The 12,513-nt window shown below is 39.0% G+C and overlaps 1 protein-coding gene across 1 annotated transcript in view; it reads right to left on the minus strand.

The window, feature by feature from the left end:
- Positions 1-12,513, minus strand: part of MYOM1 (myomesin 1) — a 139,637-nt gene that overhangs the window by 104,697 nt on the left and 22,427 nt on the right. Inside the window, exons 6-8 of the mRNA XM_044683066.1 lie at positions 9,800-9,941; positions 2,802-3,001; positions 1,150-1,206 (exon numbers count right to left, since the gene is read on the minus strand). Of these exons, the coding sequence (XP_044539001.1) occupies positions 1,150-1,206; positions 2,802-3,001; positions 9,800-9,941 (399 nt within the window). The remainder of the gene's footprint in view (positions 1-1,149; positions 1,207-2,801; positions 3,002-9,799; positions 9,942-12,513) is intronic.

Here is a 12,513-nt window from a genome sequence, read left to right on the forward strand (position 1 = left end):
AAGAGAAAGAATAAAAGGCAACTCCATATGTCTGAATTTGTGTGCCTAGAAGGGTGATTGTCAGCAAATGGGGAAATATGGAATCAGTCAATTAGTCAACTAGCACTTATTAAGTGCCTATTATCTCAAGGAACATAGCCTAATGAGAGAGATAATATGCAAACAACTATGTACAAATAAGATAGAGAGGTAGAGATGATATCATATGATATATGATAAATGGAGTTATAGTCTCAGAGGGAAGGCACTAAGAATAAAGAGGATTGGGCAAAGCTTTTTGAAGAAAGTGGGACTTTAGCTGAGAGGTGAAGGAATCCAGAGTTAGTTTAGAGCAGTGATGCTGAACCTATGGTATGGGTGCCAAAGATGGCACACACACACACACACACACACACACACACACACACAGAGCACTCTCTGTGAGCATGCCCTCCCCCCCCCCCCACCAACTTCATTACTAAGAAGGTAGAGAGACTCAGACAGAGCTGCTCCCCTCCCCCTCTCCACTGTGCCTGATGACATTTTTTCACATCCCCTGCCCCTCTGCCCAGCAGCCAATGGGAGCACACAGAAGGTAAGGTGGGCAGCTCACAGGCAGAAGAGCTGGAGGGGAGCAGAGTGTTCAGGCCATACCCCTCCCCCTCTCTACACCTGCTGAGAACATTCCTCATTTCACCCACCCTTCTGCCCAGCAGCCCAATGGGAATACTTTCTCCTTCCCCTGGGTGGGGTAAGGAGAGGCAGGGCATGCCCAGCACTAGGGATAAGGGGTTGGGGGGGAGGGGCACAGCACTTGGTCAGAGAGGGTAGGGGGTGGGGTGGGGCCTGGCACTCAGTCTCTAAAAGGTTTGCCACCACTCGTTTAGAGGGAAATGTGAGTTCCATTTGGGATATGTTGAATTTAAGAGGCAGTAGGGCATTGCAAAAAGATTATGGGCTGGATCTGCATTCAAATTGAGTCTCTGATGCTTACTACTTTCATGGCCATTAATTCACTTATAACTCTTGAGCCTTGGTTTGCTCATTTGTAAAATAAAGGTAATTGGACTAGATGGCCTCTGAGTCCCTTCCAATTCTAAATCTATGATCCCATGCCTTCAAAAACATCTTAATCTGTTGCAATAAACCTTTGGAAATCATGACCTTTACCTGCAGGTTCCTCTTCAGTGACGATGATCTGTCCTGTCCAGGGTGCAGAAGGCTGACCTTAGAGAAGCAAAAACTGAAAATCAGAAACTGTTCCAAAATGAAAATTGGCCATTATTACACAATCAGCCAACTATTTTGAAATATGTAGGTGACTCATTTGATCAATTTGGTCAAAGAACTATTTGATTTATTTCTCTTCCCCACTCTCCACCTCCACTAAATTGTGACTAGTACAATCATTCCACAAAATAGGTCCCTTCTATGTGAAAGCCTAATATTTGTGAAGGGAAGGGGGCCTTGGAAGATGTTTAAGATATTTTACTTTACCTCTAGGAATTTATTCTGGTTGGGGCAGTTAGATCTGAGCTCAAATAGATGGTCAAATGGATGATTTCCAATAATGCCACCCTTGTGCTTTATATATCAATATGTAAGAATATAGAGGTAGATATATAGATATGTGGAGCTAGTTGGCACAGTGGATAGAGAGCTAAATATAGTGAGGAAAAACTGAGTTCCTACCTGGCTTCAGAGATTTACTATCTGTACTGACCCTGGACAATTTACTTAACATCTGTCTGCCTTAGTTTCCTTATTTATAAAATGAGGATAACAGTAGTATTTATCTCCCAATGTGAGAATTAAAAAAGGAAAAAAAATTAAAAGTACTTTGCAAACCTTAACATTCTATATAAATGTTATCTATACTTGTCTATCACTATTATGATTATTACTGTTATGTCATATTTCAGGGTCTCCCCAACCACTGGGAAGTTAGGTGTGTTCCTTTCAAATAAACCTGGGGGCAAGATTCATACATTAAGGCTTTATTTAATATTTAGATTTAGTCATAAACAATGGAACTAGTTTTTTTTTTAATAACTAAGGGCAAAAGGACTCCAGTCTAATTTGCAAAACTGTTCTGCTTGGAAATTGGGATATGCTATGGATGGAGCTTTTGTCTTAAAGGGACTTCTTCAAAGCAAATTTACTTGAGGGGCAGCTGGGTAGCGCAGTGGATAGAGAGCCAGACCTGGAAACAGGAAGTCCCAGGAGCTAATCTTGCTTCAGACACTTCCTAATTGTGTAACCCTGAGCAATACCAGTTACTCAGCCTTTACTGCTCATCTACACTGGAAACCAATTCCTTTCTTTTTTTCTTTTTAAATTTATTAACAAGAGGTAGGCAAATGAGATTAAATGTCTTGCCCAGGATCACGCAGCCAAGAAGTATCTAAGTTCAAATTTGAATCCAGATCCTCCCAACTCCAGGCCTGGCTCTATCCACTGAGCCACCTTGTTACCCCCATATCCATTCTAAGACAGAAGGTGAGGGTTAAAAAAAAAAGAATTTATTAAAAACAAACACTAATTTTTTGATGTGATAGTATGATCATCAAAAATTATTTTCAGACCCTTGGAGTCCATATCTCTGCAACACAGTTAACAAAATAAAACTTTCAAATACAAACAAAATCAAACGTCAAGAGAAAAAGGAAGTTAATGAACTAAGATTTCTGGGGAGGCGAATTTGTCCGGGAAAGATGCCTTACTTCTACCTCCCTCTAGTGGCTGTGTGGAGGAACGAACAGAAAATACAACCTCTTGTAGGTGCTTGAGTTGTACAAATCTGGTTTACGGAAGATGCTTACTTTTAAGCCTGGCTCTATCTACGGGGTCCAGTGCTGCCACAGGCTCGGAAACCCGGGACGGAATGCTTATTCCAGTTTTGTTCACAGCTCGGACATGAAATATGTAAGAACGACCTTCAATTAATCCAGTGACTGGGAAACGCGCGAATTTGACGGGTGTGTCATTGCACTGGGACCAGATGTCTGTGCCTACCTCGCATCTGAAGGAAAGAGAAGCAAGGATTAGGAGGGCAGAAACCACGGAACGTAGGCGTGGCGGCCCTGTTCCGTGGCAGTACACAGCTGCCTGCAATGAAGGGCTCGATCGGGGGTGACCTGCACGTATCATCACCGTCTGCCCTAACGATCCAGGCATGGCGTGATTGCTGCCACTTAAATCTTTCCAGCTGCACTGTCGCTTCTTTAACAAGAAGGAAATTTGAGTCTATTCGAGGCACATTCCAGCCTCCTCTGAACACCTTCCAGCAGGACTCTCATTCTGTGCTAACTACACATGATTTATGATTTGGGAGGCTGGGAGGTCAGAAAAAGGTTGAGGCACCTGTGTAGCAGAGGACTGGGGAAAAAACGGGGGAAAGGTCCCTGTATAGAGCTCCAGGTGGGCTCTGGCATTGGATTACCCAGGAGCATCTGAGAAGAGCAAAGGAAGTATAGAAATAAATGGAAAAAGCACTAAAGTCCTCCATAATCTAGTCCCATCCTCTCCCTTTACAGTCTTCTTACATACTACACCCCATTCCCACCCCTAAGTACTCTTAGATCCAGTGACACTGGATTCCTTGCTGGTTCTGGGACAACACAGCCCATCTCCTGACTCAGGGCATTTTCTTTGACTGTCTCCCATGCCTGGAATATTCTCCCTCTTCGTCCTTGACTCGTGGTTTACCTGGTTTCTTTCAGATCCCAGATAAAATCTTATATTCTATGGGGAACTTTTCCTAATCCCTCTAAATTCTAGCAACTTTGCTCTGCTGATTATATATATATATATATATATATAATATTATTTAGCTTGTTTGTATAGTTGTTGGCATGTTGTCTCAGATTGTGAGCTCCTTATAGGCAGATACTATTTTTTTTTTCTTGCCTTCCTTTCCATGTCTAGTACTTAGCAGAGTGTTTGGCTAATAGCAAGTACTTAATAGATTCTTGTTGACTGACTAAAACTGGTATCAGAGGATCTGAGTTCAAATCTCTTCCAGTTGGGCATGACTTATGCAAATGATTTGATCTTTCTGAGCCTCAGTGTCCTTATTTCTAAGATGAAAAGACTAATTGATGTCTAACCACTTTCAGTTCTAAGTCCTATGACCACATTTCCAAATAATTCCCCATCACCATGAATAATACTCTAAACTGTACCACTAGTTAATTGATTCCTTTATGTTAACCAGTGCCTTTTCCTGGCCACCTTTAAAGGTAGATAAATACATTGAGTCACCAATACCTGGGTGAACTTGAAATTGTCAAACATATTTCTCTAGAGAAAAGAAGGAATAGTATGAGAACCCTGGGTACTTGGAAATAGAAGAGCTAATGAAATGTAAAATGCCTAGAGAAAGGGAAGGAATAGGAACCAAATATAAAATAAATCTATATCACAATTTCACCTAAATAACAATTTCTTAGGATATTCAATATCAGATTTAAGAATGGAGTATGTGTTATTTAGTGTTGTTTCTCTGAGAACAATAGATCAGAAAAAACATTTCCAATCCAAAGCCAAAGCTACATGACCAGCTTTTTAATTTGGCTTTAATAACTATAGTTCATATTTGTACTATGCATTAAGGTTTGTAAAAAACTCAACATATGTTATCTCATTGGAACTTCATAATAGTCCCATGAGTTAGGTGCCACTATTTATCATCTTCACTCTATATATAGGAAATCTAAACCTGGGAGATGTTAAATAATTTTCCCATGATCATAGAGCTAGTAAATAGCAGAGCCAGGCTTCAAATCCAGGTTTTCCAGATTATAACTCTAGTACTCTCTCCATCATATCACATTGCTTCTAAAGAGACTTAGGTGGTATTTATTTAGAGATGGAACACATTTCTCAATGTTCCTAGGATTTCAAAAAAGAAACATAAATCCTATAGGTACTACCTCTCATCCTGTCTTCCTTTAGAAAGTCAATGATTTAAATTTAATCTCTCATACACTTATAATTTTTAAAATGCCTTTAAACTGCAGAGGTTTAAACTTCATCCAGTATTGGTCTTAAACTATCAGATTTCTTGACTGATGTTTGCCTTGCCACCTATAACTGAGATCCAGATCACCTGTGGGGAATGGAGACACTATCAGCACAGTAAGTAAAGCAGTGATTAATACATAATGTGTAGTTTCAAAAGACCATGGGATGGGTGGATGGAGGGGGAGGACTAAGATCATCTTTGTGTTCATTTCACATAGTTTTATAGTTTAATAAAAGAATGTACAGGTTTTCCCTATCCACTGGCATACAATCTGTGAAGCATTGGAGCTTGAGTTGCAATGACAAAGTCAAGCTAAAATGGGGTAGTGGCAAGATGACTGGATTTGGTACCTGAATTTCTCCCTGGCCCTTAGTTTTCTCATCTGTAATAAAAAGGGGAAGGACTAGATGCTATCTGTGATCCCTTCCAGTTTTAGCTCCTATAATCTTTATTCTAAGCCAGGCCAAAACTAGGCTAATCTAGTAATTCATGCTAGAGGGTTAAACGCAAGTAACAGGTGTTGGTGGATCACACAATGCCAGTGTGTTAAAATTATACTTTGACCTGACAATATCTATCTATATCTTCCTGACTCTCTCCCCCTTCTAGTCAGTATATAAAGTTTGTAAGTAATTAGTATAAAGGGGCAATGGCCAGAAATAAGATTGCAAAGGGCAACCTGGAAGTCACAAACAAACATCCTAAGATCAGGGTAAAATGTACAAGTTGTATCAAATAGTAACCAAAATTCACAGACTGATAGTAATTGCTGAACCAGCAGATACCATTTAGGTGCTGCTGTTAGGGTTCTGGTTCTATGTGTAAATTCTAGACAAATTCCAGACTGCCCCCGTTCCAGACCAGCAGAACATCAAAAAAGTACTGATAACTTCAAGATGAAAACTTTGAAGTTTACCAATAACTTTGAGATGATTTGAATACGTTTATGAGCTAACCCCAAGGTAGCACAGGTTGGTCAGTTATTGTCCTTCAAAGAGGACCAAAATGACACCACAATGTTGGAGTCAATGTATGGTGTATCCAACTCTGGCTAATCAGACCAATATGAGCACAGAAGACTTTATCACAGGACAGACACAGGTATCTCATATGAATATTTGGGATGGAGATGTCTAAATTTTCACATTTCACATTTCTTCTGAGCTATTACAATTTTGCTCACAGAGCACAGCATCTTCTTAAATACAGGAAAGCCATGGTGGATGGTCCCATGCCAGTGTTTCCCATGTCTCATAACCAATACCAAAGTTCTTTCAAGATTTAGACAGTTCTATCACTTCTTCTGACCTCCATGCGAACACTTTCCTTGTGTGAGTTCTCTGTAAAATAGTCTTTTAAGGAAGCATAAATTTGTCATTCAAACAACATGGCCAGCCCATTGGAGTTGCACTCTATCCAGAACTGTTGGTTCAAGAAAGGACCTTAATATCTAGTACCTTATCTTGCTAGGTTATCTCCAAAATCTCTCTAAGATGATTCAATGCAAGTAGTTCTTCCAAAAACCCTACAAAAATGAGACCACAAACTTCTTGTCCCCAGGGACTCTTCCATTTCCATCAGGACCATACTGCCTAGTGCTCCCAACTCTAATTAATGATTATGTAAGTGATATTCTCTGCCTCTCCCCTTCCTCATTCTATTCACTGCATGTCTTCCTTCATCATCCCACCTCCACCCTTCATCCTACCATTTCCCCTCTATACTACTTTCAAGGTTTGTCTCTCCACTCTCTGTGTGTTAAGTGTTAAAGCCCTTTCCCACTGTCAATTATGTTCCTTCTTGGTGAATATGCAAAGAATCAGGTATGCCTACTTGCAATTTCATAATTTCATAAATTATCATTTCAGCCATTTAAAGCCAATTTTACTTGTTAAAAGATTAGAGGATTGATTTTAAAGTACACTAACTCCTCTGAATCTTCAGAATCAGCAGCAGATAGGTAGATGAGAAAGATATTTCCCAGAGGTCATGTGGAGCTTCTAACCATCATTCCCCTTCTGCAGAGCTCCTTATACCTCAAAGGGCAAAGTAGTCAAACAACTTCCCTACCTGCTTAAAGAACCAGCCCATTGACATGCCCTTGGAGCCCAGACCAGGTATCTAAAGCACCAAATTGGGCTGCCAGAGAAGGGAAATAAAAGGGGTAGGGGGAGAAAAAGAATTTCTTGGCCACCCCATGTCGGGGTGTGGGCACAGGCTTTCAGCCTCTCCACAGGCAAAGTGGAACTGGCCATCCCTCCCCAGCAATAGCCAAGATCCTACTACAATCCCTATGACAATTTCCTGCTCCTCCCTGAGTGGAAAAGGAAAGAGAACCTGTCTTACTCTAAAAAGGACACCAGCTGTAAAATTGAGTTCTAGCAGTAAGGTGGAGCCCTGACATTAGGAGGTGAAGAGATTCCTGGATGGGGATAAGTTGTGAAGGCCAAGAAGATGCTGTGACTAAAGTAGCAGGGGGATAATATGTACTTTATGTTCTTGATTCACCAAGATAAAAGTTAGCAATTACCAATGAAGTCAGACCAAAGGTTGCTAATGTACAATTCCTGCTGGGCATGAGAGATTCTTAGCCAACTCCGCTATTAAGGATGCATGTTGCATGCATCTTTAAAATTCCTTGGATCATACATAGGTCCAAAGGTTTCAATGAAAGCAGCACTTTTTGCACATTAAGATAAAGACAGCATTTTATTTCTTCAGCATAAGTCATGAAATATTCTATACATTTCTAGTGAAAAAAGCCTGAATAATTCTGGTTTTAAAAATTGCAAAGAAGGAGAAAAACAATCTTGTTAATTCTGAGCCATCCCGTTCTGCTATTTATAGGAATCAAATTAATTAGATAATTTCTTAGGTCTTCACTTGCTCTGCCTAAACATAGCTATTGTAAGATACAAAGTCTATTAATAAACTTAAAGATATCTAAGTATTTTATATAGTAGTAGTTTAATACTAATAGTTCCCCCTACCCCACTAGGTCAGATTGATACCATACACTGCATCATGTATAGTTTTCTTAGCAATTGTGTACTCATTATACTTAAACCATGCACATAACATGACTATAGATTTTAATGTGCTTATTAAACTGAGATACAAAGAGATTAGAGCTTCCCAAAGCTACATAGCAAATAACCCAGTTCTTCTGATACCCAATCCAGAGATTTAATTTTGAAAGTGGCTTCAATTAAATGTATAGATTTATAGGATGCTTGCCAAATAATACATCCAGACAACAATATGCATTTGGATGGGCAGCCAACTGAGTTAGTCTATCAGTATACATATCTTGGACATGCACTGCAGATGGACAATCACTTGAATCCAGAACTGAATAGAAAGGGAAGAGTAGTTTGATTTCATTTGGGAAAGTACACAACTCTTTCAGTGACTCCAAGCTGCTCCCTGACACAAAAGTCCCTATTTTTGACAACAAAATTATCCAGGTCATGTAGCATGGATATGAAACATGGAAGACTATAATATCCAAAGAATCAAAATTGAAGATTACTTGAAGGGCAATAGAGAGACCTATGGTGGATGGGAATTAGCATTTTATTATCAATAATGATGGCATAAAAACTATCATCCAGGAAAAGTCTGATTAGATAAAGGAGGCAGGCTAGTCTTGTAACACTTGAATAATGGAAAAGCTGGCTGATAACTTGGTACCTGTAGAATGTTAAAAAATAATAATAATCATGAGATTGATTGGGTTGTTTCTGGAGGATTTATGGAGGAAATGGATAAGGGTCACATAAGATGAAGACTTATGGGTGATTTGTGATCAGCACTCTTTGAAAGAATGCCTACACAGATGAGAACACTAATATATTAAAGCAAAGCTTCTTGACCTTTTTAGCAATCTAGGGAACTTTATGGACCTCTTTTTGGAATAATTTTTTAAAATTAGTCATTTAAAGAAGCACTAAATTTCAGTTAAAGATTTGTGAAAATAAAGATATGTGTGTATACACATATGTGTGTATTCATGAGATATGTGTGCATATATTTTCCATCCAAATTCATGGCTCCCTCTGAAATCTATCTGTAGACAGACAGCCACTAGATGGTGTAGTGTCTAAAGTTCAAGACTTAGAGTCAAGAAGACCTCAGTTCAAATCTTGCCTCAGGGGCTTTCTAAGGAAGACATAACGAGCCTTGGACCTGAACACAGGAATATATGAGTCCAGATCCAGCCCCAGACACTTACTATCTATGTCATCCTAAGCAAGTCATGTGACCTCTGTTTGCCTTAATTTCCTTGTCTTTCAAATGAGTATGATAATAATAGCACCTACCTCCCAGGACTGTAGTGAGAATAAGATGAGATGATATTCATAAAATGCTTTGCAAACCTTAAAAGCTCTTAAAGCACTGTGTTATTCGATATTATTATTATAACTATGTTACCCAGGGCAAGTCACTTCACCTCTCTGTGCCTGAGTTTCTTTGCCTATAAAGTGGGAGCAATAATAGCACCAACCTCACTGAGCTCGAATACAAGGTGTTTTGCAAACCTTAAATCACAATATAAACATTAGCTATCATCATCCTTCTCAACCTTAGGTTAAAAACCTTTGGATTCAAGTATTGACATAACTTTAATTGGGAATCAGAGTCAAAGTCTGTCTTTAGAAACCCTGACACATGATCAAGAGGTATCCAAATAAATATGTTCCCCACGGACATGGTGTAACCAATTAAATGTCTTCCTGACTCCCCGAGGCCTTCAAAAGGTTACAAATGGCTTCATATTGAACACTGACTTACTTGTCAATGAAATAACCCAGAATTGGGCTCCCTCCATCCACAGCAGGCTGTTTCCAAGAGATGATGACATAATCTTTGTTAGCGTCTAAGCAGACAACATCCAGGGGCGAAGCGGGAGCTCCTGCAATCTCAGCATCAGCATCTATAGAAGAAAGGACATCATTTAATTAAAGTCCTCTCTAGATTCCTCTAAATCTAACTAGAAGCATTAATTACAACTAGGTCCCATTACTGTGAATAATAAAACCCTGAAAGAGTCACATTATTCTAGTTCACATTACATATTTCCACTGAACTAGAACCAGTGACCACGTTTTACATAATTATAACTTTGAATAGTGCAAATTCAAATAATAGATAATAATAATAACAGTTAATATTCATATGTATTTACTATATGCCAGGCACTGTGCTAAGCATTTTACAATTATTATCTTATTTGATCCTCACAATGAACCTGGGAGATATGTACTATTATTACCCCTGTTTTACAAATAAGGAAACAGAAGCAAACCAGTTAATTGATTTGTCCAGGTTTATATAGCTAGCAAGTGTCTGAGGACAGATGGAACTAAGATCTTCCTGAGTCCAGACCCATTGTGCCACTTAACTGCCTGTACAAATGACCACTTCAGGTCATACTAATCAAAACTTCTCTGTTGTTGAAATACTTCTTCTTTCTATGGATATTAAAAAAAATGCATTGAAACATATATTGAAGCTTTGTTTAGACCCTGTCCTACCAAGCTTTAACCTTGTAGTCTTTTTATCTGTAGTTGGGAGATCTTCACTAAGTAAGACCTCTTACTCTTCCTTTCCTGGGAAGAAATCTTTACTTTAAGACAACGGTGGATTCTCTCTTAGAATCAATCAATAAAGAAGTATTTATTAAGTGCCTACTGATGGATCTGGGCAGTGATAGAAGCAGGACCCTCACATTTTGAAATCTTGTATTTTTCACCAGTTAGCACATACTGTACTGCAAAATCTATGTAACCAATCATTTATGTTGGTCTTGTACTTTCTGTATTATAAATCACCTATATTAGTCTGGAATTGTTCTATTTTTACATTAATTTTGTTCTATCCTGTATTATTAATTACCAAAGTGGTCTTGTACTGTTCTGAATTATTCTTGCATTGTACTGTGCCCTTGCTATGTTCCCCATCTAGATAATAGCATTCCAAGAGGGTGACAAATGATAGCAAGCAGGACAATGGAGGGAACATACAATGTTCACTGAAGACTCTTACAGTACAAGAGAATCTCTCAAACCTGCACATGCCCCTTATTCCCTTCTTGGTTTCCTTAAATTCACTTATGATGTATCAGACCCCAAAATAGTCTTCAACCTGAACTTGTACCCTTCTCCTCTATACCCATTTCCCAGGCCTTTCTGACTAGAACTCTCCAGAAATCCCAGGGGCAGACTATTCTGGGAAAAAAGGTGTCACCTCCCCTGGAATGGGAGGTGACAGGCCCCCAGACCCTCAATAAATGATCTATTACTTAGGTCATTCCATCACTAGTCCAGTGATGGTCAAACTTTTTAAAGAGGGGGCCAAAGGAAAGGAAAAAAAAACTTTAGGTGGGCCAATATAATTTATTAAAAAATAACGATACATTTTACAAAATTCTTGTATTTTTTGTGATACTAAGCCCTATTGATGACTGAAAGATTATGAAGGAGAAGGGCCACATCTGGCCCGCGGGCCATAGTTTGCCCATCACTGGCCTAGGCTATTGTATCACCCTAAACTTCTTTTTCTTTCAAAAATGGAATTTTGAGCCTCCAATTCTTTGGGTGAGATCCTGCTACAAACTGGTGTGTTTTCCCACAACACTACTCTGTGCTATGCAGCCTTTACAAAGACAAAAATGAGATGGTCCTTGCCTTCAAGGGTATTCCATTCTGTTAGCAGAAACATGTGCATATGTTAATGTGCATATACATAAATTCGGAATACATAAAGTATAGAAAAATAGAAAATGAACAGCCACCTGATAATGGCTTTCTTCAACCAAGATGACTATCCAGGAAATTTATTTTAATACGTAAGTGATCAATGAGTGTGGAGACCTTTCCTCCTTTCCAGTTCTATTTGAGATTTACTGTCTCTGAAAGATTCAGCACTATGTGGTCAATCTTTTGGCAAGCTTCTTTGAAACTTAACCAATGTGGTTCTTATAAAACAGACCATAACCAGGACATATTTAAAGACTTTCCACCGTGGCTAAGCCCACCAGAGATTGTGATGCTCTGGAATTGTCGGGAGCCACTCAGAGAAATAGAGTCTTTAATAGGAACTTTTTATCTGGATCCCATCAAAGTCAATACAGTGGGCAAAGCCCTATATTGACTCATTTGGCCTGAAAAGTTCAGGCCATACAGTAGATGGCTTATCTGAGATAAAATCTGACCCCTCTCCGTGACTCCTTTTATTATTGAAAGCATTAGTATCTAGTTTTTTAGGATAGCTTCAAGTTTTATAGAAAGCCTCCAAGTACCCTATAGTAAACCAGCATTTGATAAGTTAACAGCCCTTTTCCTCAGCTGAGAATAACAGAAATTAAGCAGAAGCTGCTTGTATCTTTTTCTTTCTATTTCAGAAATCCTGAGGACACTGTAAGGCAGATCCAGACAAATTCCACTCTCACTTAGATACTTTCCAATGACAAAATGTACCCCACAATCTTAAAAGCTTATTCTTTA

The sequence above is a fragment of the Gracilinanus agilis genome, chromosome 1 (assembly GCF_016433145.1).
Source record: "Gracilinanus agilis isolate LMUSP501 chromosome 1, AgileGrace, whole genome shotgun sequence".
NCBI classification, from domain to species: Eukaryota; Metazoa; Chordata; class Mammalia; order Didelphimorphia; family Didelphidae; genus Gracilinanus; species Gracilinanus agilis.